At 46.5% G+C, this 26,112-nt stretch overlaps 1 protein-coding gene across 1 annotated transcript in view; it reads left to right on the forward strand.

Moving 5' to 3' along the window:
- The first annotated feature begins 1,690 nt into the window (after positions 1-1,690).
- LOC112820638 (two pore channel protein 2-like) overlaps positions 1,691-26,112 on the forward strand; it is a 36,631-nt gene continuing 12,209 nt past the window's right edge. Inside the window, exons 1-9 of the mRNA XM_073896846.1 lie at positions 1,691-1,903; positions 10,390-10,481; positions 11,497-11,611; positions 13,997-14,125; positions 16,050-16,166; positions 16,262-16,380; positions 16,586-16,687; positions 18,058-18,184; positions 19,976-20,177. Coding sequence (XP_073752947.1) covers positions 1,829-1,903; positions 10,390-10,481; positions 11,497-11,611; positions 13,997-14,125; positions 16,050-16,166; positions 16,262-16,380; positions 16,586-16,687; positions 18,058-18,184; positions 19,976-20,177 — 1,078 coding nt within the window. The 5' untranslated portion in view covers positions 1,691-1,828. The remainder of the gene's footprint in view (positions 1,904-10,389; positions 10,482-11,496; positions 11,612-13,996; positions 14,126-16,049; positions 16,167-16,261; positions 16,381-16,585; positions 16,688-18,057; positions 18,185-19,975; positions 20,178-26,112) is intronic.

A 26,112-nucleotide genomic window follows, 5' to 3' on the forward strand; every position in this document is an offset into this window, starting at 1 on the left:
GTGGGTATTCAAAGAGGAAAGTTTCCTGCGCTCTCCTCCGCTAGGTGCTTGTCCTCATGGGGTGGGACAGCATGTACAAATAGAAAAACAGAGGCACCATGTGGTTGTTTTCATGAAGAGCATGGGACCACAGAGAGGAAGCCATCCATTGGTCGGGAGAAGTGGAGGAAAAGCTTGCAGGGGATGTGCTATTAGAATTGTGTGGGAATAATCCGAGGAGGTGGGCGGTGGCAAACGCAGTGCCTGGCTTGCCCATGAAGGGACTGGGGCCACATGGTGCTCTCACAGCAGGCCAGCCTCGTGGCTAGACCTCAACTCTGGCATTGAAAGGCAGGCCGGTGTCCTGTATTCATTTTCTATTGCTGTGTAACAAATTGCCACAAATTTAGGAGTTTAAAGCAACATCCTTTTATTATCTCATAGTCTATAGGCTGAAGTCCAGCAACGCATGGCTGGACTCTATGCCCTGAGTCTCACGTGGCTGAAGTAAAGGCATGGGCAGGGCTATGTTCCTTTCTGGAGGCTGGGGGTGGGGGTGGGGGGCGGAATTTGTTGCTAGGTTCATTCAGATTGTTGGCCAAATTCAGTTCCTTGCAGTTCCCCTCTGTCTTCAAGGCAGCAACATTCTGGCCAGGCACATGGAGCCCTTTCTGGGCTTCCAATCTTTCACCTCCCCTTCTGCTTTTCTCTAATGCTTTTAAGGGCTCATGTGATTCCACTGGGCCAACCTAGGTAATCCAGGATAATCTCTGTATTTTAAGATCAACTGATGAGTGACCTGAATTACATGTTCAAAATCTCTTTTGAATGAGTCAAGTAACATAGCCCCAGGGAGTAGGACCTGCAATCTTTTGGTGGGGTGGGGTGTTGGGCGGTGAGTAGGAGTGGGGCGGGATTCTGCTTGCTACAGTTTGAGTTGGACCTTGGTAGCCATCAATACCTAATACAGAGTCCTGATGAACCACCTAAGAGGATACCATGCTTCCTGCTGGGTGACCAGGGCCAGTCCCAGCCCTGCCAGCCCTCCTCCTTCTCTGCGAAGGGTCAGTGAAGTTGGTTGGTACTGGGCCCAGGGCCACCTGCCCTGCTGGCCAAGGCTCATCTAAGAATTGGCCTCAAGTATTTTAGATGTATTGTTATAATAAATTCATGACCAACATTTTTAAAAATCAGGAACAGTCGCATGAAAATCTGCATTTTTGCTTTCTCTGGAAAATTCATCAGTTCTGGCAATGCTGAGTTCCTGGCCAAGCTGGAACTGGTGGCACCCTGGGGGCAGGGAGGAGGGTCTGCGCCCCCTCCCCAAAAGTATCTGCCCTAGGAGGCCCCACTGAGTCCATACCCAGTTTTCCCCCAGGGTCTCCACTAGGACGAGGAGAGAATCAACACTTACTGTGCCCTCGCCAGTGGCAGCCACTGAATATGTATTAACTCATTTAATTCTCAAAACAACTATTTTATTGGTGCTTCCACGGCACACGGTGCGGGCCTTATGCCAGGGTGGCCTCTAACCCACGCCGCCACCAGCCGGAGCTCGTCCCCCGCGGCCCCTCGGCGGCCTGCCCCCGCCCCCACCGGCTCCGCGTCCCCGCCCCTGGCTCCAGAGTGCGGCCGGGAGGCCGGGCGGGGAAGGGGCCAGAGGCTGGAAGCCCGCCGCGCCCGCCGCCGCCGGTCCTCCGCCCTCGGGGCCGCCACGGGCCGTCTCCGCCGTGGTCACGTGAAGGGCCGAGCGGAGCGCGCCCAGCCCGGGCCTCCCGGGGCCCGAGGACAGAGTCCGCCGCGGCGGCTCCGACGCTCCCGCATCCCGGCCCGCTGAGCCGCCGCCGAGATGCCGGGGGCTGGCCGAGCCGCGGGCGTGCGCCGCTTGCGCCCGCAACCCTCCGAGGAGCCGCCCGCGCAGGAGGTAAGGACGCCCCGAGGGCTGGCGGCGCGCGTCGACGGCAGAGTCTCCGGCCCCGGCCCCGAGGTTTCCCTCCCGGCGCGGCCACCCCCGGAGCTCCGACCCCGCGCAAAGCCAGCGCCGGCTGCTGGGAATAAGGGCCCGGTGTAGGTAGGCGGACGAGGAGCCCCCCTCTCCCGCCCCGGGGCTGACTCCGTCCTCTGGGCCACGAGAGCCCTGGCGCCGGGGCTGCTCCGCTGGGAAGCGCACAGGCGGCTGGAGCTCCCGCGATCCGCGCCCCGGGCCGCAGCCCTGCAGCTGGAGTCGGAAGGGGGGCCGTCAAGTCCGCGCCCGCGCTGCCTGAGCCCACCCGGAGCCGCCTCCCCCGGGCGGGGGCCGCGCTGGAAGCCGCGCCCGGGCTCCGTGTTGGGGGTCCGGTGCCAATTTAGCGCGCCCCTGCGCGTCCCGGGGTCTAGGGTGGCCCGTGCTCGCCGCACTGTGCTCCATGGCGGCAGGAAAATATGCGAGGGTCCCACTGCAGGGAAACGCCCGGGAAGAAGGCTGCAGGATGTGGGTCTGGGAGTGCTGATGCAGCCCGGGCTCTTCTCATCCCCGCGGGACGAAGCAGATGGGCTCAGTTCTGCACTTCTTTGGAAGACGGGGAGCTTCCAAGCAGTCATTCCTGGACTGTTTCCTGTCTCTGGATAAGAACAGAGTGCGGAGGGAAGCAGAACTCCAGGCGTTGGAGCCCCTGCTCTGACTCAGAAAATCCTAACTGTGAATTACAAGATGAGGGCGGCCCCTTACCTGGTGGAGCCTCCCGTTTCCCCCTCTGTAAGGTGGGGATGAAAAGTCACGCCCACCTCAGAGAGTCTGAAGACCTTGTGAGTCAGGCCCAGGGCACAGTGCCTGGCACGCGGTAATGACAGCCAGGCTTCAGGCGTCTGTGGGAACGTTCATGTGGTCGGGCAAGTGTGTGGGAGGTGAAGGGTCTTTTAGTCCCTTCTTCCTCGCCCCGTTGAGCTGGCCTCTTCTGCTCTGCACTGTTCTGCTGTTGCCCCTGTCCCTTCTCCGTGGGCCTGCTTAAGGGAGTCCACCAGGTAGGCTCTTTTGTGTAGGGTTTAAAATCCCTGCCTGGTGCATTGGCCTCCCTCTTTGGCCTGCTGGTCTCTCAGAGAGGCCTGGCCACTTCCAACAGGTGAATTCTACCATGTCTCCTTAAGGTAGAGGAAAGCAGGTCAAGGAGAAGGAGGAGGGGAAGGACTCTTGGTCCCTAGCTCTGACCCAACCCAGGTGCTGCTCCCCTCATTCTGCACAATGATGGACTTGTGATCACCAGAGTTTTCTATGGCAAGAGCATCTTTTCAGACTGAGATTGTCCATGTCCTTCCTCTGTGTACTTAATATTTCTTTGTCTAAATAAGAGAAGAATGTAGAAAAAAACTAATCATTTGAGACCTCAAGAAATGCAGGGAGGGCTGAAAACAGCCCAGAGTCCTGGTTGAGTCCCGGGTGAGGCTTTTGGCTTAATGCACGCCTGCAGGAATCACATACTTATGTCTCAGTAGCTTTCAAAGACCTCTCCTAGGGGAGCAGGCGTAAAAGGTGGGGAGCCTGGTACCAACTGGTAATTCTAGCAGAACCCCTCGTTTTCTGGGATAACAGTGATGATTGAGTCATTAAGCCAAGCAAGGCTCTGACCTAAGATGCTTGGTGGCCACGATGATGTGGTTAGTTTGGGGTCACTTAATAAAAAACTGCCTAGTCATCGGAAATGTATTTCTGCCCTCTCCTTTCAAGTCGTTTTTTAGATCCTTTTTCTGCCGGGTGTTTCTTTTGGCAGATGCTGAGGTGGCAATCCACTCCTTTGGTACTTTTACCAACACTTTCAGCTTTGAAATTGAAATAATCCAATGCTAGTGACCCTCTGCCTTACTGTTGGTTAGAATTACCTGGGGAGTTTTTTAGAAATGTATCTGGGTTCAAGCCCTACTGCAGAAATTCTGATTTAATTGGTCTGAGTGGGGCCTGGGTAACAGTCACTTTAAAGCTACCAAGTATTGAAAGCACAGCCAAGGCTGAGAGCCCATGTCCTGTACGCTGTTAGTTTGTGATCTGTGTGATGACCTCTTGATATTTTATGTGCTTCTCTTTGAATGTTCTTATTCTTAAAACTTTTCATTCAAGTCTTAGATTACCCTGGCTTCAGGCTCTTGGGGTCTCCTGGTGTTCCTTTATAGTGATTTGCAGAGAAATTTTTTGCAGGAGGAAAATGGGAGGAACCAGGAGGGCCTGGGAGAGGATGAGTTACATCAGGTGGTCACAAGCTGAAATGCCCACAGGGGCCAGGGAAGAACATAAAGCCAGTGGCCTAGGTGGGAATGACTCAGCTGGAGAGTGGGGCTTGTGGTGACATGGAGGGTATGTCTTTTGCCCAAAGAAGATCATGGTTATCCACTTCCAGTTGGTTGTGGCTCCAGGGGCTATCATAGATTGCAAAAATGGCCATAGACTCTTCCCATCCTGGATACAACCCCATTTGCAATGAGCCTTTGCAACTCCTTACATCAGGAGATGGAGTCAATTTCTCTAGCCCTTGAGACCATTGACCATGAGACTTGCTTTAGCCAATGGGACAGCAGCAGATGCGACACAAGCAGACATATGAAAAATACTCGAGCATTGGTGCTTGCTCTTCTGATGCTCCTGGGAACCCTTTGACCACTGGCATGTGGAATAGCCCTGGCTAGCCTGCTGCATGATGCACATGGCCAAGACATGTGAGTGAGGCTGTCCTGGGCCATCTCCTCCAGATGACCATACAGATCCCCTAAATTGGCCTAGACCAGAAGGACTTGCCTGGCCGACCCACAGAATTTGAAAAAATAGTGAGTGTTTATTCAGGTGACCTGAGTATCAGGGTGGGTAGCAAAAGCATATTGAAATAGAGCCCAGCGTTGCCAGATGTTATGACCTTTCAAAGAGAAACCAGAAGTTCAAATTTTTATGTAAGCTCCAAGTTTTTTAAAAAATTTGAATTAGTAACCAGCATCCATGAAGCACTCTCTGGGCCAAACAAAACACATCTTTAGGCTGCCCTTGGCCTGCAGGTTGTTGGTCTTTCTGCACAGAGGGACTAACAGCTAACTGCTACCCCTTCTCTCATGGTCTTGCCATGGCTGCCATGCCCCGGCTTACCCTTAGCAGCTAGCTCTTTCTTTATGTGAAATGCCCACACTACACTTTATAACCCCAGCTTCTCTTGGCAGTCTTTCCATTTGGAAACGGAAGCTGCTGATATTGCCAGTCTTCATGGAGGAAGTGAGATTTGAGATGGGCCCCCCATGAAGGAAAGTTCTAGAAAGGGTACTCCTGGTTTTAGGTGTGGAAGTGGGGCTGGTGATGGCACAGTGGACACTAGTTTCAGCCAGAGAAGAGGGCTACCACCGTAGGGAAATGAGGGAGACGAAGTTGGAGAGACGGGAGATTGTGGAGCCCCTAAATGCCAAGTTTGACATTTGATTCTGTGGGCACTCTAGGCAAAGAGAAGTCACTAGAACCTTTTGAATAGGGGTTGCATGGGGAAAGCAGTGATCACCTCTATTCTGGGTGTCAGTGTGCCCATAACCGATGGGGGCAAGGAAGGGAGCAGAGACAGGAAGTATAGTGCTTGTAGTGACAGAGGGAAAAACAGATGGGAGAAAATTGTCCTTAAGATTTACAGTAACTTCTTTTTACCTTAGGTTGTGGTTAGTTAGGTTAATTTTCTTCTATATCTAAACGAGACTTACCAGCTTTTTTTAAAGCACTTCTATCAACAACTTTGTCAAGGTTCTTGTCTGACTTAAAGGTATCTGGAGCTTCCAGTTGTTTATTCCTACACTGGGGACATAGGGAAAGAACTTCCTTGCTTTCTCGTGGGAGCTTCTGGAAATGATCATTCCCTACCCCCCTGCACTTTCTCTGCCCTCTCTCCCTAAGGGATTCTAAGTTATCCACCTTTTCTCAGAATGAAGGCTTACAGTGTTGAGAGGGCTGGAGGAGAAAACACAAAAATCTTAAATACATTTTCAAATCTTGGGGAGAGGGAGAAAATGTCCCAGCCAGAAGAAAAGGACAAAAAGAAAATCCAGAGAAGTCAGTTATTGCCCTAGTGCCATGAGAATACAAAGCATACAAGAAGCAGGAGCAAAGTGGCCATATTTAGACCAGTGATTTTCCATCTTGCCTGCATGTTGGAATCCCTTGGGAACTTTACAGATTCGTCCTGGGTCTCACCTCCTTGAGACTCTTGATGCACTTGGTCTGGGCAACGGGATCTTTACAAGCAAAGCTCGGAAGGTGATGGTAGGTGCTGTGGGAGTTCAGAACTGCTGTCCTGGCAGGCTCCAGTGCCTCCCCGAGGCCGGGTCTGCTGTTGTGAGGTGCAAAGCCATCTATAAGCTGCGTCTGGGGAGAACATTGCTATTTGGTCTTTGCTTGTTTTCATGGTAGATATGGGCAGTGGATCGCATGTAAATTTGAAAGTATGCAGTTTTGAAACAGCATGTCTAACACAAGCCACATTCTTGGGTTGGATGAAAATGATTTGTTTTATGGAAAGATCCAGATGGCCTTAGTACTAGTGAGAATGGTCATTACACTGAGTTTGCCTGTGGAGAGTACTTCTTCCCAAGCAAAGACGGACAGGAGCCTTAGAAGTTGCTCACAAACAGGTCGGAGAGAAGGAAGACAAGTAGGAGCAGAAGACAGAGCGGGTGAGATTTTAAAAAGACGCAGATGTCAGAAATGGACTAGGTAAGAATGGGAGGGCTTGGAAACAACATAAAGGTAAATTTGCTGTTGTGAAAGTGTCAGCATATTTAAACGTAACAGACGAATTCAGATGGCCAGGCTGTGGGGGGGGGGATTGGAAGAGGTGCCCTGGTGCTTATATCATTCCATGTGGGGAGCCTGCGTAAGGTCCGATGGAGGTAACCCCCCAGGGCCTGGCTGGCTGAGGAATTTCTGCTGAGCATTTTTTTCCTCTTCTCTACCTGGAGGGCGTGTGGGTGTCAAACTGCTTGTTTGTGGACAAACCATTTCACTGGGACTGGAAGAATGTTAGTAGCATCATCTTTTTAAATTGGGAATGTTAGTGGCTTTAAGAGATTTTGCCTTAAATATATTTTTTAAAGGTCTTCATATGATAGTCCGTTGCTGTTCCAGTATAATCTTTATGGGGCTTAATGGAACTTTCTTAAGATTAGTGTGCATTCACTTAAAAAAAAACAACCTCCTGTTGATCCTAGCCATTTTCTTTTCTTTTTTTTTAAGATTTTATTTATTTATTTATTTGACAGAGAGACAGCGAGAGAGGGAACACAAGCAGGGGGAGTGGGAGAGGGAGGAGCAGGCTTCCCGCAGAGCAGGGAGCCCGATGTGGGGCTCGATCCCAGGACCCTGGGACCATGACCTGAGCCGAAGGCAGACGCTTAACGACTGGGCCACCCAGGCGCCCCTCTGCTAGCCATTTTCTACCTAAAACAGATTTCTAAGCATATCCTGGGGAACTCTAGTGTTCCTCAGTGTTGGAGATGTTCAATGGAAAAATCATTGGTATTAGTAGATTGCCTACTAAAATATTTTTAAAATATGTCAAAGAAAAATCTGTGATAAGTGTTTAACACATTTATATGGTGCTGCTTAGTTTTTAAAAGATTTTTTTTAAAAGATTTTATTTATTTATTTGACAGAGGGAGACACAGCGAGAGAGGGAACACAAGCAGGGGGAGTGGGAGAGGGAGGAGCAGGCTTCCCGCTGAGCAGGGAGCCCGATGCGGGGCTCGATCCCAGGACACTGGGATCATGACCTGAACCGAAGGCAGACGCTTAACAACTGAGCCACCCAGGCGCCCAGTTTTTAAAAGATCTTATTTATTTATTTATTTATTTATTTATTTATTTATTTATTTATTTATTATTTAGAGCACGAGCGGGGGAAGTGCAGAGGGAGAGAGAGAGAATGTTAGGCAGACTCTGCACTGAGTGTGGAGCCCAACGTGGGGCTCCATCCCATGACCCTGATATTATGACCTGAGCCGAAATCAAGAGTCAGATGCTGAACCGACTGAGCCACCTAGGCGCTCCTGGTGCTTCTTAGTTTTTAATAACCTGCCTTTAAGAATTGCTGTACCAGCCCTGAGAAGGCACGTGACTCAAGAGGGGTCGGGTTCTTAGAGCAGTTTATTCATCTTTGAGATTGTTGTTCCATATCTATTTTTAATCAAAACATTTATCTTTCTTTTTGGGCAATTTTTAACAGCTTTATTGAACTATAATTAATATGAACTAAACTATACTTATTTAAAGAGTGCAGTTTGGTGAGTCTTGGTACATGAATACACTCGTGATATTAATACCACAGTCAAGGTAATGAACATATCTGTCACCCCTACAAGTTTCCTCATGCCTGCTTGCCATCCACCCCTCTCTCCATCCCTTCCTCCCCAGGCCCAGGCAGCTGGTCTCATTTGTGCCACTATAGATTAGCTTGCATATCCTATATACTCATGTAGTAGGTACTCTCTTGGGGGGATAGGAGTTAGCTTCTTTCACTAGGCACAGTTACTTTGAGATTCATCCATTTTGTTGTGTTTATCAGTAATTCATTCCTTTCTATTGCGGGATAGTCTTTCATGGTATAGATATATCACCTTTTGTTTATACGTACACCTATTTGTGGACATTTGGGTTCTTTCTGGTTTTCAACTATTGAGCTGTTATGAATATTTGCATACAAGTACCACTTTGGAATGGTGTTCTAACGTAAGCCGCATTCTTGGGTTGGATGTAAAGTCTGTGTAGACATGTGTTTTCTTTCTCTTTAGGAACTTAGGAACAGAATTGCCAAGAAACTACCAAACTGTTTTCTGAAGTAAACGCACTTTTTCCATTCCTACCAACAATGTGTGAGAGTTCCAGTTGCTTTACATCCTTGTCAACACTTGGTGTGGTCAGTCTTTAGTTTTAGCCATTATAGTCGATATGAAGTGGTATCTCACTGTGGTTTAAATATGTATTTCCCGAATGACTAATGATGTTGAGCATCTTCTTATGTGCTTCTTTGCCATGCATACGTATATCTTCTTTAGTGAAATGTCTGTTAAAAGACTTATCTTAGTAACTAATGTTTGTGTTTTTTAATGGAATAGAACTTACTTTTTTAAAAGTGTTGCAATATGAAATAAATTGAGGAAACACAGTTCTGCTGTGTCTCCAGATACATACTTTTGTATATTTCTATAAAGTTTGGAATCTTTTGACCTCTCTGAATACTAGATGCGTTTGCAAAATTGACTTGCTTGACCAATGATAAATTTCTATCCCAATTCCAACAGGAAGATGTCCTATGTTTTGAGGAGGTAACTCTGGTAATTGAATGGATAATCATGTTGTTTTCCTCCTCAAGTACATAGGAAGGTCTAAATAGCTAGTCTGTTTGTATGTGTGCTTATCTCATTTATACAGAATCAGAAGTGTGAGTCATCACCAGTGGGGCTCAGCCGTACTGCTCATGAGGAGATGTAAAGTCAAATCTCAAGATGCCCCTTTTGCTGATTGGATATTGTTAATCATTTTAAGTTATATGAGTGTTGATGAGAAGCAGGAAAAAATGATGCTCATGTACTATTTAGAGGCATATCAAAGGCGTAACTTTGGGGGAAACAATTTGGTAGTATCTATTAAAATAAAAAACACAAATACCTTTCATTCACAAGTTCAACTCTATCCTACAAAAACATTCATATGACACAAAGCTATGCATGTGTGTCTGTGTGTAATATATATTTTTAAAAATTCAATGTAATTGTGTTCAAAATAGAAAAAAAAAAGGGAGACACTACCTAAAGGAACAGGCATTTATTAAAAAGAATGGGGTAGGTGTATATATAGTCATGAAAAAAATGTCCAGAATATATTGAGTGAGAAAAGTAAGCTTTGTATCATATGAAAACAATTTTATTATTTTAAAATTCTGTGTATGTATAGAGTGGGGTCATACCTTAAGAAGGAGTTAGCTTCAAAAGTCATCCAGAAAGGCAATAATTTATGTGTCAAAATTACCCTTGAAAAACACTCTAAACACCCATCAAGTACCCTAAATATAATTTTGTGTTTATATATTTGTGTGTATATAGCCTATATATGTTAGTATAAATATGCCATTTAAGGACATGTATATATATATATATATATATATATATATACTAGTCAGTGCTTTCTTGTTTTCATTTCCTCCTCTGAGAGCCTATATTTGAAATCAAGGAAGTCAAGCATGCCTGTGTCTCAGCCCCACTGCAGGATTCCCAGTGCCCAGCAATGGATCTGGAGATGTACATACAGTACTATAATGTTAATTACCTCTGTCAAGAGTGGGATGGGGGTGGGTTCCTTTTTGTACTTACATATGAAAAAGAGAAATGTCCTTTCCTCTTCTGAATGATGTTCTCTCCTTACTTTCTCCCAAGGAGGACCAGGACCTCCTCCTGGCAGGTGCCTATGTTTCTGATGCCCAGTACAACAGAAATGTTCCCTTTGAAACATCTCCTCAGGCCATCAGGTAATGAAAGGGTTAAACTGTCACATAAAGCAAACTGTCCTCTAGTACTTAATAGTCTTGAAGTTAAACCCAAACCGAAGACATTATCTCCACAAACGTTTTTGGGAAGTTTCTAGGGTATACACATAGATTTGGAGTAAATCCTAAAATCCAATGCTTTTTTTTTTTTTTTAAGTTATAAGAGCATGGTGCCTCACACATAGGAAAGCATTCAATAAATACATTAAGGACGGGTAAATGAGTAAATGAGAACATCCAGAACAGGAGAGAGGGCATCCAAAGTAAAATATATATCATCTTTTCCTCTTAGACATGATTTGTCTTCTTAGAGTCTAAATGAAAAGTCTTGTTCTTTTTCTTTCTGTTGCCTTGTGATGTAGTCCATACATTTGTTCTTTTCATAAGAATCCCGCCTTTTCTCTCTCACCCCGTAAACGTTGAACTAAGACCAAGAATTTGGCCCAAAATAAGGAAAAAACATTTCTTATCATCAGGGCTCAGTACCAGTGCCGCCAAAAGCAATGAACGCCTCATTCCTGGAAGCTTCAAGCAGGTTGGGGGGACTGCCCCCCACCCATCGGAGGAGAACTGTGTGACTGTGAGATCTCTCTGAGTCTATCGTGTCGAGATGGGACGATGCACATTTTAAATTGGTTAGGCTACCCTGCCACATAATAATAGGTCACTTTAACTGAGGGTTTACTCTGTACTGGTCACTGTTTAAAGTCCTCTAAAAGGATTCTCTTATTGTCACAATCACCATGAGGAAGGTATAATCATAGCCGGAGACTGTTAAGAGACTGTGCTTTGAGATATGATAATATGTTGATTTTTTTCTGTTAGTGTTTTGTAATCCGTGCTCAATTCAGTACTGTCCCTTGCTCCCTAGAATTGAAAGGAAATGTGGCCAGAGCCATACTTTGTATTTTATCTACCATATCTTCTAGTGGGAAGTTCGAGTGCTGTTTAACTCCTGCTCCTTATTTATAAACACCTCTATTCTTTTCGTCTTCAGACTTTACTATTTTTATAACCACTGGACAATGCAAGTAGCCATCTACTTCTTTATTTGTGTCGACCTTTCCCTCGCCCTGTTTGAAGAACCTGCGCTGTTTCCACTGCCTTTCTTGGTAAGGATTAAAAACAAAATGGCTACCTAGACTTTGTCATTGATGAGTTGGGCCCCCTTCCTCTTTCTTCCCCCCCCCCACAAATTTCAATAAATATGAACATGGTTTTATTTTTATTGCTAGGGACTGGAAGAATTCTGACTATTCCCTGAGCTGATGCTTCACTCATAAGCATTTTCAATGGAGTAGAAGGTTTATTGTCTTCTTTGTACACAGGGACAGACTGGATAGACAAAGGATATTTTCAAAGCATATCTATAAAATGGCAAGTAGACAGTGTCATAATATGGTGGAATATGCAACTTGTACTTGCCACTTTTCCAGCTTTTTTCTTTCCTATGTCACTAGAGTATTTATTGGTGATTAGTAGCTGATCACATATGATTTTGAGTAATATATCAAATTAACCAGCTATTCCAGATCAGTCTAAGTAATAAATTGATGATCTATTCATGTTAATTCCCAACTTGATGCTGCTCCTGCAGAGAGTAGGAGTACTCCTCTGAAAGTAGGTATAACAGAGACTGGATGACTTGGAAGGCCCAGAGTATTTACTGTCTAGTCCTTTAACAGATAAAATTCGTTGATCCCTAGCTTTAAAGAACAGGCTTTTATTACCTCCCATGATTCTGTGGGTAACAGAATCTGCCCAGCTGGGCAGATTTTCTGTTCCTGTGTCATGAGCTGGGGTAGTAGATATCTGGAAGCTCTGTCCATCTCTGGAGGCTGGCAGGTGCTGCTGGCCATCAGCTGGGAGCTTGCCCGGCTGGAGCTGTGGACCAGAGGGCCCTGCTCTCTTTTACACGGCTGCTGCATGGGGCTTAGGCTCCTCCCAGTGGGAGAGGGGGAGATCCAGGAAGGAGCATCCTCGTGTACGGGCACCATCAAGCTTCCGTTTGATGACACTTGCTGATGTCCTGTTGGCCAAAGCCCATCAGGTGTTGGAACCCTGAGTCAACAGGGGAGGACATCGCAGAGGGCTAAAAACTGGAATCATGGTTCATCGGGGGCCATCAAAGTGATGGTATAACATATGATGTAGATGCCACAATTAATGGAGTCTCTGGATAGAAAACTTGTAGCCCAGGGACTATCAAAACAAACACAAAGTTGGACTAAGCAGAGCTGTGCATTCACAGACCCAGACAGTCAGTCCCTCCCTAGCAAGGCCTGCTCTGGACGCCATGAGCCTTCCCTGGGGTTGTCTCCCCAGCCCCTTGCCTCTCTTCCCAAGTCCTCCCCCTTCCGGGTGTTGGTGGTCCCGTACAGCTTCGGGTTGGCTGCCTTGGTTCAGAGTGCTCCTTCAGCCAGCATCTGTACCTCCAGTCTCTAGAATCCATTGGGTCACGCTGGGGCTTTGGCCCAGAGGCAGCGTTACCAAGCACATCTTATCTTGAGCAGGGCTGTCCTGGAATCACCCCAGGCCCTTTGGTATGCCTGGTCTTGACAGTGAGTCTCTAGAACCCTTCAAGGGTGAACAGGCTGAGGGCTAGAAGGTTTGCAAGGGGCTGCAGCCCGTGCCGGTGCCCAGGACCCATGAAGGCTGGGATGGGGGAAGGAAGACTGTATCACCTGCTGCTTTCAGGGCCCAGAGCCAGCCCCTTCCTTCCCCCCTTAGGGATTCCATTCCTCCAGCCCTCACCCCAGACCTTTCTGTCTTCCTAGCCTACACCAGGTTGCCCTGTCCCCAACTCTTCCTGCTCTGCCATCCTCCTCTCCCCGTGATGGAGATAAGTGCCCTTGTTAGGGAGGACTTACTGCCTCAGGGCAGTCACAGGAAAGCTTGGGCTGCGTCACAGGCTACTGAGCTAGCTGCCTGTAGGGAGTTCGGAACTGGGGTCCTGTCACCTATGGAGGACACGGTCAGGACGTGGCACTGGGGCTCAGTGGCCTCCATTCTTTCCTCTGACCAGGCACAACAGGCAGAGGGCAGCAGTGGCAGGGATGGCTAAGGAATGACCCGCATTCAAAACAGATCTCTGGGGAGTTACCCTACTATCAGGGAAACTGAACGTCTAGATGCCTATTCTAAATATGAACGTGAGAATTGGAGAGCACAGAAGACGCCCATGTCTATCGTCCTTGCCCTCCCCTTTTCTGGGGAAATGCTTCCGGGTCCCCTGCCTGCTGATTCAGCCTCTCCCAGGAAGCCCTGCCTGTTAGGTCACGGGATTCATGGCTCGAGGACAGGTTTCCTTTTAAGAGGAAGAAACCATCCCCACCAGCAAAGAACTTGGCTGCACCTGGCAGTGAAATGAAGGGACATCGCTAATTCTCAGAGGGTGGCATCAAGGGAGCTTGGGGGCTGTGGCGGTTACAAGAGGGCTAAAGCTGAGTCTCCAAATGGCCAGGGGGCTGTGTTGAGTCTTTGTTTTCGGTGTGCAGGCTACCTCGATAGCAGAAGTACTCTGTCTGACTGCATTCTTTGGGAGACTTGTACATTTTGCGAAAGTCACTCCTCAAATGGTTTTCTGGAAGGATACGAAAAACATCTGCATCATGGTAACCATAGTGGTGAGTGTTCATTACAGTGCCCTGAGGAATTTGTGGTCAAAGGCAGAAACTATGAAGCGAAAAGACAGAATAGATTTGACTTGGTTAAAGCAACAGTGACAGACTTCGGCACAGCAAACCCCATCTGCAATGCGAATCCCGATTGAACAGCAAATAAGGCAAAATATGGGAGTGTGAATGCTGTATTTTAACATAGCGAAAGCACTTCCAAGTTAAGAGGAAAAAAAGAAACTCCACTAGTGCTGAAAATAGGTGAAGGCATCTCATAGAAGAAAAAATAAATAATGGTCAGTATGAAAAAAATGTGTAATTTCTCTAATTAAGAAATATATATTAAAACAACACTAAAATACCATGTGTTTGCCTTTGAAACAGTGTTAGCAAGATTGAGAGAAAAAAGAACCTCTTATACCCTACTGAAGGGACAAATAAGCTTTCTGGAAGGCTGTGTGGCCGTTCCTTTCAAAAAGCCTTGCACCCTGGAGTTCCATTCCTGCGAATTTATCTTTAGGGAAGAAGGATGTGTTCAAAGATTTAGCCCCAAGATTGGTCATGGCTGAACTGTTTATAATACTGAAAAATTGGAAACAACTCTTATTTCCTGACAGTAGATAATGTATTATATAAAATGTGGTGCGCCTACTCAGCCCTTTGAAGTAGTGTTAAAGCAACTATGGTGTCTATGACCAAGGGGAGGTGCTTATTATTCATTAAGTCAAAAGAACAAGATACAATAGAGCTGGATCTCAACTTTGTTGAAAAGAAAAGGGAAAGAATGTGTATAACGTTCACAGAGAAATCTGGGAGGGTATATGCTAAGCAGTTATGCCCAGAGGGGCAGGGTATGTATTCTGAAACACGGCTGTAATGTCCAGAGAGGCCCCTTCAGTGATTGGATAAAGGTACTTTATAGTTAGCATAACGGTGCGGTAGCCAGCAGGCCTGAACCAGGGTTCTTCCTGATTAACCCGAGGCTCAGTCTGCACGCCTCTAAGCCAGAGCTGCCACGATCACTAGTAGGTAGGGGTCCCCATGCTGGAGCCCATACCGGTTTCCCTTCTGAGTTTCTTTTGTCTGTGGCCAGCTGCTTGGTAGCAGTGTCTATGGGTGTCAGCCCAAACAGAGTGGGACAAAACCCACCCTCTTTGTGCCCCCACTCCTCTAGCTGTTTGTTTGTGGGTGGTGCCTTAGGTCCCAACACCCAGTTCCTAATCCTCTTAGTCAAAAATCTCTCTTCTCCCTTGCGGCCGGCCTCCCCAAAGCCCCTCCGGATGCCTCTTGCCCTGTTTCCATTCTCCCCACTTGGACGATTGCAGTAGTCTCTGATGTGACCACGCATTGTTGGCTATTGGTTGCGTGACATTCTGTTCCCACAACGTGGTCCAGGCCCTGGTCACCCCTTTCGGGAACTGCCACGGTCACCTCAACCTCCGATCCCCACCGATAGCGTGCATTTTAGATGCCGCCGCTGGATGGATCCTCTGGAAGCACCTCTCCCATCACTTCCCTCCCTTGCTCAAAAATGTCTGTGAGCTCCACAGACTCTCCAGTGCCCCCAGTCCTGCAAACATGTTTCATGGGGCCCTCTTCACCCTAGCTGGCCCAAGCTGCCTCCTGCCCTGCATACCTACTGCCCCCTCCTCCCCAGCCTGACGTGGCTCATTTGCCTGGAAGGCCCACGGTCTCTTCTCGCTTTGCTCGAAACATTTGTTTTGACCTCCCTTCATGCATCTGCTGAGCCCTCGGAATGTGGAGACTATCTCTCTGTACTTTTCTTATTTTTAGAAATACTTGTTAAAATCCTTAAGGCACACTCAATCCGGGAAAGGTCCCTGGAACCACAGGCTTGGGTTCCACACTGTCACTTCCTGTGTGTGTCCTCTAGCAGGATGACACTGACAGTTTTGTCCCGTGTCTCTCACAGCTGACCTTGATCGATTTGATTATCTACGGTTCCCTGGAAGCTGTTAATATCCACAGCGTTCGATGGTCAAGGGCCTTAAGGCCAGTCTTCCTAATTAACTTCCCTGAAAGTCGTCAGGTAAGGAGATACCTTAGGATAACACAAGGGCTTGGTTTCTGTTTGCAGAAAATGAGCCGACTTCTTGGAAATGAGATAAAATTTTGTCTTCACAGATCCGAAGAACTTTCAGAAGCATTCGGAACACTCTGCCCGATATCCTCTATGTCTTCCTCTTGTTCATGTTCAGTGTGCTGATATTCTCCCTTATGGCCTTGAAGCTTTTTGGGGATCGGTGAGCACACTGCTCTGGCAGTTTCTGCCTGTGAATTCTCCCATTTGGGTTCAGCCCATTGGTGGCAGAATCTGTCACCGGATGCCATCTTCCTCGTTCAGACACTCCAGGAGTGCTTTTGAAAGGGGGGGAAAATGTGTATGAGAAATCACAGCTTTATTTATGGGTGTGAGTTTCTCACTTTGTGTTTTTGGTTCCTTTTTAGGGGTCTTCAAACAGTGGAAGGCTTGCCCTACTTCACAAATATCCTGGAGATAGCGTTTGAACTCTATGTGCTGGTCACTACTGCGAACAGCCCTGATGTCATGTACGTTTGTCTCTGCTCACGTTCACAGACACCTGTTACCATGACAGAATTCACTTTGTTAAAGGCGCTACCTCCTGACACCAGCAGGGCTGAGAGAGGAGAAGTAGTGATTTTCTGTGTATTCATATTCATCGTCAACATTTTTAAAGAATGTAAAATGTTTACATTAATGATAGCCTACCCTCTCTCTATTTAAAACTAAATTTAGGTGATTTTTTTTTTTTAAACTGAAAGCAACAGGTGACATCTCTTGAGATACAACTCTTAAATATTGGAGCCTACTTTCTATTCCAGGACTTTTTTGAGTCTTGAATTTATACACTAAGCCATCTTTATAAAGGAATCATGGCTTGTTCTCCTAAGCTTTGATGTGCTTTTCTGGTTAAATGAAACAGGAAAGAAATGTAAAGATAAGTAGTCATTGCCTTCCCCCTCAAAATGCCAGTTCTCCACACGTGGACCTTACTTAGGAGGAAAACGTGATTTTTTTTTTTCTTCATATTACGGATTAACCTTGTTTGTGGAAGTAAAATGATCAAACAGTGCTACACTGAGTAGACATCTCTTGGGGTCCAGGGCGTGGACGGGGCTCTAACTGCAAATGTCAATCCCACCAACTCAGGCCATACTGCGCATCTGGGCAGGGGCAGGCTTTCTGTCATCTAGGTCTGTGTGTGATCATCACATTGACTTGTTCTGGTTGTTGCCCACTCTTGGGCCTGGCTCAGACACAACGTGGGCGAGGTGCAGTTCTGGCCCTCCTTGTGTTCTCTTGCATCTTTCCCTCAGACCCTGGGCCGCTGGCCATGCTCCTCCCGTCCTGTATGAAATCCGATTTCCATTAAAGGTGGACTGAGCACACATCCTGATGTATGCCTCTCACCCTGGTGCCATTGTTAACAGTGCCCCTTTCCTTCTCATTGTCCTAGAGTGGCTAGAAAATTATCTGCACCTCCCACCCCCTGTCCCAGCAAGGCAGTCTGGTGTCCCTGAAGAGCCTTGAGTATAAGCCCAAGCCACTCTTGGATTCCTTCTCTGGTTCTGGGCAAGTTGCTCTCCTTTTTAGGTTTTGATTTTCTCATTGTGAAGGGAGGGGCTGGGATTGGGGGATCTCCAAGTCCTAGTTGCCACCTCTATAAGTCACTAAGAAATCCAGAAGGCAAGTTTGGAGCCAGCTGTTTAGCATTAGGGGTGGTGGTGGCTCTCTGCGGCCCCATGGCACCACACCATGTGAGGGACAGTTAGAGTGAGAGAAGGTTTTGCTGTGCCTCGTGCATGTAGATTGTCCATGTGGGATGGCACCCGAGACCAGCCTTTTATGCACTGGGGACCTAGGCTATGAACCATGCCACATAATTCTCTCCTTCCAGGATGCCTGCCTATAACTTCAACTGGTGGTATTCTCTGTACTTCATAACCTACATCATCATCAATACCTACATCTTCATGTCCGTCTTTCTGGCTGTGGTCTACAACAATTATAGGAAGCACTTAAAGGTACTGTGCATGAGCGGAAGAGGGGTGGGAGCAGGGGGCTGGGCATCTGTGCTGGATCCACTGGCAGGGAGGCTGGCAAACGCATTTGCTCAATATTGGAAGGTGTCCTTTTTCTTGTTGCTTTGGCCGATCTGAAGACTCATGTGGTGTCTTGCTCTCTTCTGCTAGGTGGGGCAGTTCTTTACTGGTCTTTGCGATGGGTCTAACAGTGTGTCTGGACATTGTGAGCAGTGGGAGGCCCTTGCTTTGCTCCTTGCTCTTAAGGCATGAACTTGTTCATGGTTCCTTGAAACGTTTTGTGTAAGAATGGGATTTGGGGATATTCTCCAAGCTCCCAACTCCTTTTCCCCTCTCCGGCAGAAGCAGAAACTTCTTAAAGCCAACAGTTTCTGCCCTGGTACCTGCCTGTTTGATTTATGTTTGGAGTATTCCTGGAGTTGTTGGGTGGGCAGAGGCTTCTGAGTACTTGGGGTGGAGGCTGTTTTATTTCTAGTCCAGAATCCACCAGGATACCTCAGCCACGTCACCTGCTCCCCCTGCCCCCCACTGCACACATCTCTGCTCGGTTGTTTTCTCATCTTGTGAAACTAGGTACACAAACAGGCTTTTCATCAAAGGATGATTTTTCCTTAAGGGAAGACATTGCCTTTTGGTTCTTGATCCTTTTGGTTCTGTTCTGAATTTTTCATTGCATAAGGATGGTGCCACCAGGGAACAAGAAGAAAGTCAGGGAGAACCTCAATGTTTGCGGCTAAGGAGAAGCAGGTGGTAGGGCTGAGTCTGAGATTTGGCCCAAATGGCCTTTGCAGGTGCCTGGCCTGTCCCGGTCCTGAGGAATCTATGCACTATGGGGGCTTGAGCTGCCCCTGCCCCAGAGGCGAGGCCTCCAGAGACCCTCCTACTCCAACTTCCTCCCTCTGGGCGGAGAGAGGCTGTCCCAGAGAGTCTGGTATGCCTCTCCTCTTTGTTGCTGCTGGACAGAACTATCGCTCTACCTCTCCCAACCCTGAGCAAGTGTTTCTTTGGGTAATCCTCTGCAACAGGGATCAGTCAGCAAACCTCTGAAATGTGTTTTAGGTGCCCAGCACCAGTCCAAGTGCTGAGAAGTCAAAGACGATTAAGGCACAGGCCACACCCCTTAAACATTTACAGTCTAGCTATATAATCAATTAAGTGATGATGTTATTGGGTAACGGGCTTACAGGGAGCAGGGGGAGTGGGCATCAGGTGACCGTAACCCGAGGAGGCCTGTCTAGCCTACTCTCCTCAGGATGATTCCCTGTGCTCGGGCCAGATGGTAGCTCCAGGCAGGCCCAGCTGTCCTTCCTGCCCTGGACCTCTTCCTTCCGGACCACTTCTAGCCTAGTTTCACTTCCCTGACTTTTCTTCTCCTCCCCTTCTCTTTCTTGATTGACTTAATAGTAGCTCTGTCTTCTCCCTTTCCGGGGTCTCCCTGTGTCTCAGCAGTACATCCGATTTCCTTCCTTTCTGGAATCTCCCTTCCTCCTGGGCAGAGTGGAGTTGGGACCAGTCTGCCTCCTGCTGTTCTGTTTCTCACCACACAGATTATCCTTCACGGGCTCCCTCCTGTAAACTTGGTAAGATGAGTTTCGTTTATGTAGACGGGTTGGCTACGTTACCTGCGGCCAGGGAGGGATTACATACCTTGCTTGATAATAGACCCTTCAGCACCTTCTCTTTGGCTCGTCATTTACCTTGACACGTTTAGGGAAAAGAAACAAGGCTTTCTTGAATCTTTCTCTTAAAAACCACAATTCTGTTTTTTAAAAGAACGAGATTCGCAAACTGGCGTACCTGAAACGTCACAAAATGATAGAGGCTTTCAACATTCTGAAAGTCAAGGTGGGCACAGAGTTTGTGGTGACAGAGGCCCAGTGGAAGCGGCTGGCCAGGATTGTGATGCCACACATCAGCAGTCCTCACCTGGAGCTCCTTTTGAGAATCTCCGACGAGGGACAGAAGGGCCACGTGGGTAAGAAGCCTTGGCCTCTGACATTCCTCTTCGTTGTGCGTTCAGAAGTGGGTGGCTCCCAACGGCAATTTGTAAAACCGCAGTATTGTTTTTTTTTTTTTTTAATTTTCTTAAATTTGCAAATAAAAATGGATGTGGACACTCCCTGCTGGCAACAATCCAGTGGAGTTCGGGTCCTCATGCTGTGTTCTGACAGGGCTGTCCCTGTGTGAGTTGTCAACATGTAAGGAGCCATCCAAAAGCCCTTACCTTGTCACAGTCATTCCACTGCTGACCCTGCTTTAGGGACGTCATCTAAAATTGGAAGAGAGCTGTGGAAATGAACATTTACGTCACGTTCAGTATTTGAAAGCAAAAAGTTGAAAGTAACGTAAAATTCAGGTCCTGCTGGTTGGTAGCTATTACGAATAGCACTTCATATCTGTGGCACACCTATCAGGCGTGAGCCACGGTCATGAGTGTTTTCCGCGCGTGGTGTGTACGCGATCACTGAGGTGGGGATGTTTGTCATCCTCATTTGTCAATATGGAAACTGAGACTGGAAGAGGTTCAGTAGTTTGCCCATGGCCACGCAGGGGCAAAGTGGTCGAGGCCGTCCGACTCCAAGGCCTGTGCTTTTACTCACTGTGCTAAACCACCCCAGATTCTGATAGTCACGTAATGGGCAATTGTGGTGACCTTAATTAAGAATGACTGTAAAGATGATATGTCAATATGGAAAGATGTGAGGTGACCAAAATTATCCCAAACTGTAGAACACCCTCAGTTCATCTGTTTCCAGAAGAGTCTAGATGGGAACATACCAAAAGGGAGGGGTAGCTTCTACAGGATATAAATTTACCTGAGACAAGGACTCTTAAACTCGTCCCACAGAGCTGTAGGTCTTATGAGGACTCCATGCAGGTGGGAGAAGGAGGTAACAGTGAGTCTCTGGAACTTACATGAAGAGAGAGAACAAAGAGAAGGGTACAGTAAGACACTGCTTAATGGGTGGTGCTCACGTCTTCCAGCGAGAGTTTGGGATCCAGGATGGAAGAAGACCTTTCTCCTCTTGAATTAGCAGCATCTGACATGCGCCTTCCAGTGAGCCCCAAGCAAGTCTCCACAGCCACCTTGCTCAATGTCGTGGCTCTGAGGGTCTGGTCAGGAGCTGGGCTTCTCAGAGCCTGAACGATTGCCTTGGTGCCCCCCATTAGGAACTGGTGGGGGTTGCCAGTGCCATTCAGCATGTCAGGGTTAGGGTTTTGCAGATGGTGGAGAAGGGCGGCTGGTGCCCCGGGCCAACCCCTGAGCACAGTGCTTCCTAAACTGTGTTTAGTGAAGTTGCTTTAATGTCTGACCTGTCATGGACTGACACTTTGGTAAAGTACAGCAAAAGTCAATGCTTGGAAAAATGAAATGAAAAGGTGTTAATACCCAAGTGCCATTTTTTTCATTGTTGGAGTCAGTGGACATGCTCCTGGCCGTTGTTCTACAAGTTTCTATATTCAGCACTTATCCCATGGAGGGTGGGGAACACAGGACACGCCCAGCAGTGGCCCAGGGACCACTGTTTGAGGACCACTGTTCTAGTATTTAGAGGAGAGGGTCGGGACTTGGGCCCCTTGGATGTCCCACCCCAAGAACCGGGGTGGTGTGGCTGGTCACTCTAGCCCAGGTGTTCCCAGCCTTCAGCCCTTCTGTTTTTGAGAATTCTCCTTTGATGATTTAGTACCTCTGCTGCTTCTAGATGATTGAGACTCTGCAGATGTTGATGAATCCTTAGGGCGTTATGAGCTTTCTTTGCAATTCCTTCTGTGAAGTGAATTCCTGGGTTGGTAGTAAAAGGTGAGATGTTCCAAACCTAGGAATGCGGGCTTTTAGGAGTCTTTGTCTTTGTCTGTCAGGCATGGGGAGACCCATATACTTGGGTGTCTCCTGCTCATCCAGAAAAGATACACATGGTCCGCAGGACATACTCATATGAACGTCTCTTTGTTGATGAGGTCAGTCTCAATATTGATGGGCATTTCCCAAGTGGGAGGATGAATTGCTTTTCTTTGTCTTGTCAGCTTCTTGCATGTTCTAGGCTGTAAGTAGGATAGCTCTTAAACGATGCTATTCAGCTGTGCAGGATAAATATGGAGCATACCAGACACATCCAAGTTCTCCTGGCATCCCTACTCATTTGGATGTATCACTCCATGAATTACATGAGCAAGAGGAAGGAGGGGTTCTTTGAGGCCACCACATACCTTTCTGGAGAGTGCCAATGAAGATCCGGTACCAAACACCGCCAACCACCACCACCTGCCCATCTGCAGAGGTTCTTCTCTGAATGTGGCTTGTGATCTTGCACAGGGTGAGGCCTGTAAGAGTTACCTAAGGAGGCCGGTCAGCGACAAAAGGGAGCAGAGGAACCTGAGAATGAGGCACGGCCCAAACCCACTGTGCTATAGAATGTTCTCACGCTGGCCAAGAATAGCCCATGGCAAGAGGAACGTGCAGACCAGTTGACACTATAACTCCTCCAGAAGTGAGAAGCCTCATGTCTTTACAGTGGCCCACAGTCATCCAAGAGATAATGAAAGTCAGTGGAAGTGTTGACAGTCTTGTGAGTAATAAGAGAATCTCCTTGGGCAAGGGCTGCAAATCCAGCTCCCTGGGCCAAAGACAGAGGTGGCAGTGACCAACCTTCTGTACCTCACGCGAAGAGCCTGATGGGCCTGTTCTGAATTTCATCTATTAATGTTAATGTGCTTTGTTATAGACATACACACAAATAGTCATGCTGATGCATATGCTTGATTTAAAGCTTGAAAACTCTAGTTTCTATAGCATGATGAAGACAATTATTATATAGTATTTTAATTTGGGTGCCCTGAAGAAAAAATCTACTCGTACATAGGGACATAACATTTTAATTTCTTTGGAAGTCTTAGGTAAATCCAGATTGTTGACTATTTATCTCAACATTCATTAGTCCAATGCCCCCAACTCAATTAGTAATTTTAGAAAATACGTTTAAGAAATCATAGGTAGTTGATCCATTGCTGACACTAAGGATTTGTCAGAGAAGTAGAAAATTCTGCATGTGGTGTCCCCAGAGTTGACATGGGCAACTCTACAGGGCCTTGTGATTTATTTATCTTTATTATTTTTTAAAGATTTTATTTATTTATTTGAGAGAGAGAGAGAGAAAGAGAATGAGAGAGAGTATGAGAGAGAGAGAACACAAGCAAGGGGGAGGGGTAGAGGGAGAAGCAGACCCCCCGCCAAGCAGGGAGCCCGATGTGGAACTTGATCCCAGGACCCTGGGATCGTGACCTGAGCTGAAGGCAGATGTTTAACTGACTGAGCCACCCAGGCATCCGGGCCTTGTGATTTTATAATGTTGTGTGAGATTTACACAAGCTGACTGATGAAGACCCAGCTTTTTAAACCACAGTTTAAATCATGCCCTATGGTTCTAGCCGATGTTTAGGTTTATGGATGCCTAAACGTTAGCTGACATCATGACACCATTTGACCTGTAAGACAAGGACGGGGAGTGTGAGAAGTTCCAGCCATGTTAGCCTCTCTGGGGAAAAGAAATCGTACATGAACTAAAATACCGTATTTGCATTTTGTATTTACATTGGATAAAATCAGGAAAAAGACATGAAGCCATATTTTAAACCCTAAATCACAAAACAACGTAATTTACTAGTTTTTCTTTATTGGGAGCCTTAAATCAATTTGGATTAAAATTTTAAATTATTTTAATTTGATTAATGAAGTAATTTTATGACATTTTAATCTTCAATCGGAAGTTTTTAGATTTAAACTTTATTTATTTTTTAAGATCTTATTTATTTATTTGAGAGAGAGAGTGCAAGAGAGCGAGCACAAGAGGGGGGAGTGGGAGAGGGAGAAGCAGACTCCCCGCCGAGCAGGGAGCCCGATGCGGGACTCGATCCCGGGACCCCGGGATCATGACCTGAGCCGAAGGCAGACGCTTAACCCACTGAGCCACCCAGGCGCCCAAGATTTAAACTTTTAAACCAGATCTTTAACATGTATCTCTTTTACCAAAGAAATTAATGAATGTTATTTTTCCCCCAATGGCGTTCTGCAACTACTAATTGTTGGCCTATTGTTAATTTGCACGTCTTTGTAAAAAATTTTTTTAACTAGGTATAGACACTAAGAACATTAAATAAAGCTAAAATTGCCTGGTTCTCATCTGATTTTCTTAAGAAATTATAGAAATACTGTTTAAATTAATAGTTTGTTGTTTTATATATTTTATGCTTGTGGGGGTCAGACTTTATAAACCAATTTGTTAATTCAGGGTTTTATCTGGAAGGCACGTGCATCAAGAAGCAAATCATTTTAAAAGTGTCAGTGAGCTTATGGCTCAATAGACTTCCCAGTATTTTACTTTTTGCCAAATAGCACTGTTGATTTAAATACTGTTACCAGGGAAACCACATCTTTTTATGCAAGACAGCCAATGAAATTTGTCAGCTTTCAGGGACCATAGGTTATATTTTACGGGAGTTAGCAGTAATTTCTAAAGTCTAGGTGTCCAAAAGACTCCTTTGTTCAACTAACAGTTTCAAAGACAGTTTTAATAACAGAAAGTTGAGCAGAGTTACATGCTTCATGGCAGCCTCCACTCTGTACAGGGAAGGGATGGCAATCCTTTTTCTCACTTTTCCCTTTGATCAGCAGTTATGAGCATTTGTGGTTTCTAAGGCTAAACACTAGAATTCTGTTAGTACCCAAAGTGTTAAAACTTAATCCAGTGTTAAACTGAGAAACACAAATTTACCAGTATGGGAAGAAAAGGGCTGAATAGAACAATTAACAAAGAGAATATGAAGCAAGTCATGTATCTACAAGGGTTGGCAGATTATGGTCCACAGGCTAAACATGGCCTGTGGAATAAAGTTTTACTGGAACACAGCCATGCTCATTCATGTATTATGTGTGGCTGCTTTCATGCTATACCAGCAGAACTGAGTAGTTAAAATTGAGATCATATGGCCTACAAAGCCTAACATATTTACTCTCTGGCCCTTTATAGAAAAAGTTAGCTGACCTCTGATCTTCAACATAGAATATCAGATGGATACAAGTTCCTTCTTAACACAGAATCACTATGTTTTCGATTCTCTTTGTTTTTTCTTGTTCTTCTTCTGGATGAAAAGATATGAACCAAGTGAGCCTAATAGATTCCCTTTTGGTTTAGGATGTTTAATGAGTGATGTTTTGGCTGGATTCCTATCACTAGGTCACCCAAATCCTACCCATGCCTGTCATGTCATTGTCTCCCTGACCGCTGATGGTGGAGCTCATGCAGACCAGGCCCCTGGACCCCAGTTACCTTGTCCCCTAATTCTCCAAGGCTGCACTTGTGCCTGAGTGGGTGTTACATGCCTTTGGCTGTTAAGACATGTATGTTTACTTTCCCTCAAACTCCGAAGACCCAGGAACTTGGATATTCTAAGATACCTATGTGTGTTTTTTCATTGAACTTGATGGACTTATGTTCTTTCATGTTTTTAGGACCGTTACAACTGTTAGGGAAAATAGCAACTTGAGTGTGTGACATCACCCAAGGCTGTGTCTGATTCAGGCTCCTCCCTCAGATGAGGCCACACTTCTGCTAGGGCTGAGGCTTGTTCTTTGCCTGGGCATCTGTTGATGGCCGTTCTGCATCATCTTTCTCGAATAGTCCACGTTGTGGTGACAGCTACAGAGCCATCATTCATTGTTTGCTCCGGAAAACTGGAATGGAGCTGTGGATATCAGCCAAACCCTCTGAATGGGAAGCCTTCCAGGATGTAAAAATGCCCAACCCAACCTTTGCCAGTTGTCTCAGCTAGACCAGATTTGCACTGGAGGTTTCTTTCTTTTCTTTTTCTTTTTCTTTCTTTCTTTCTTTCTTTCTTTCTTTCTTTCTTTCTTT

This window comes from Callorhinus ursinus, unplaced genomic scaffold (assembly GCF_003265705.2).
Source record: "Callorhinus ursinus isolate GAN/ISIS: 27379988/994484 unplaced genomic scaffold, GSC_fseal_2.0 scaffold10, whole genome shotgun sequence".
Classification (NCBI taxonomy): Eukaryota; Metazoa; Chordata; class Mammalia; order Carnivora; family Otariidae; genus Callorhinus; species Callorhinus ursinus.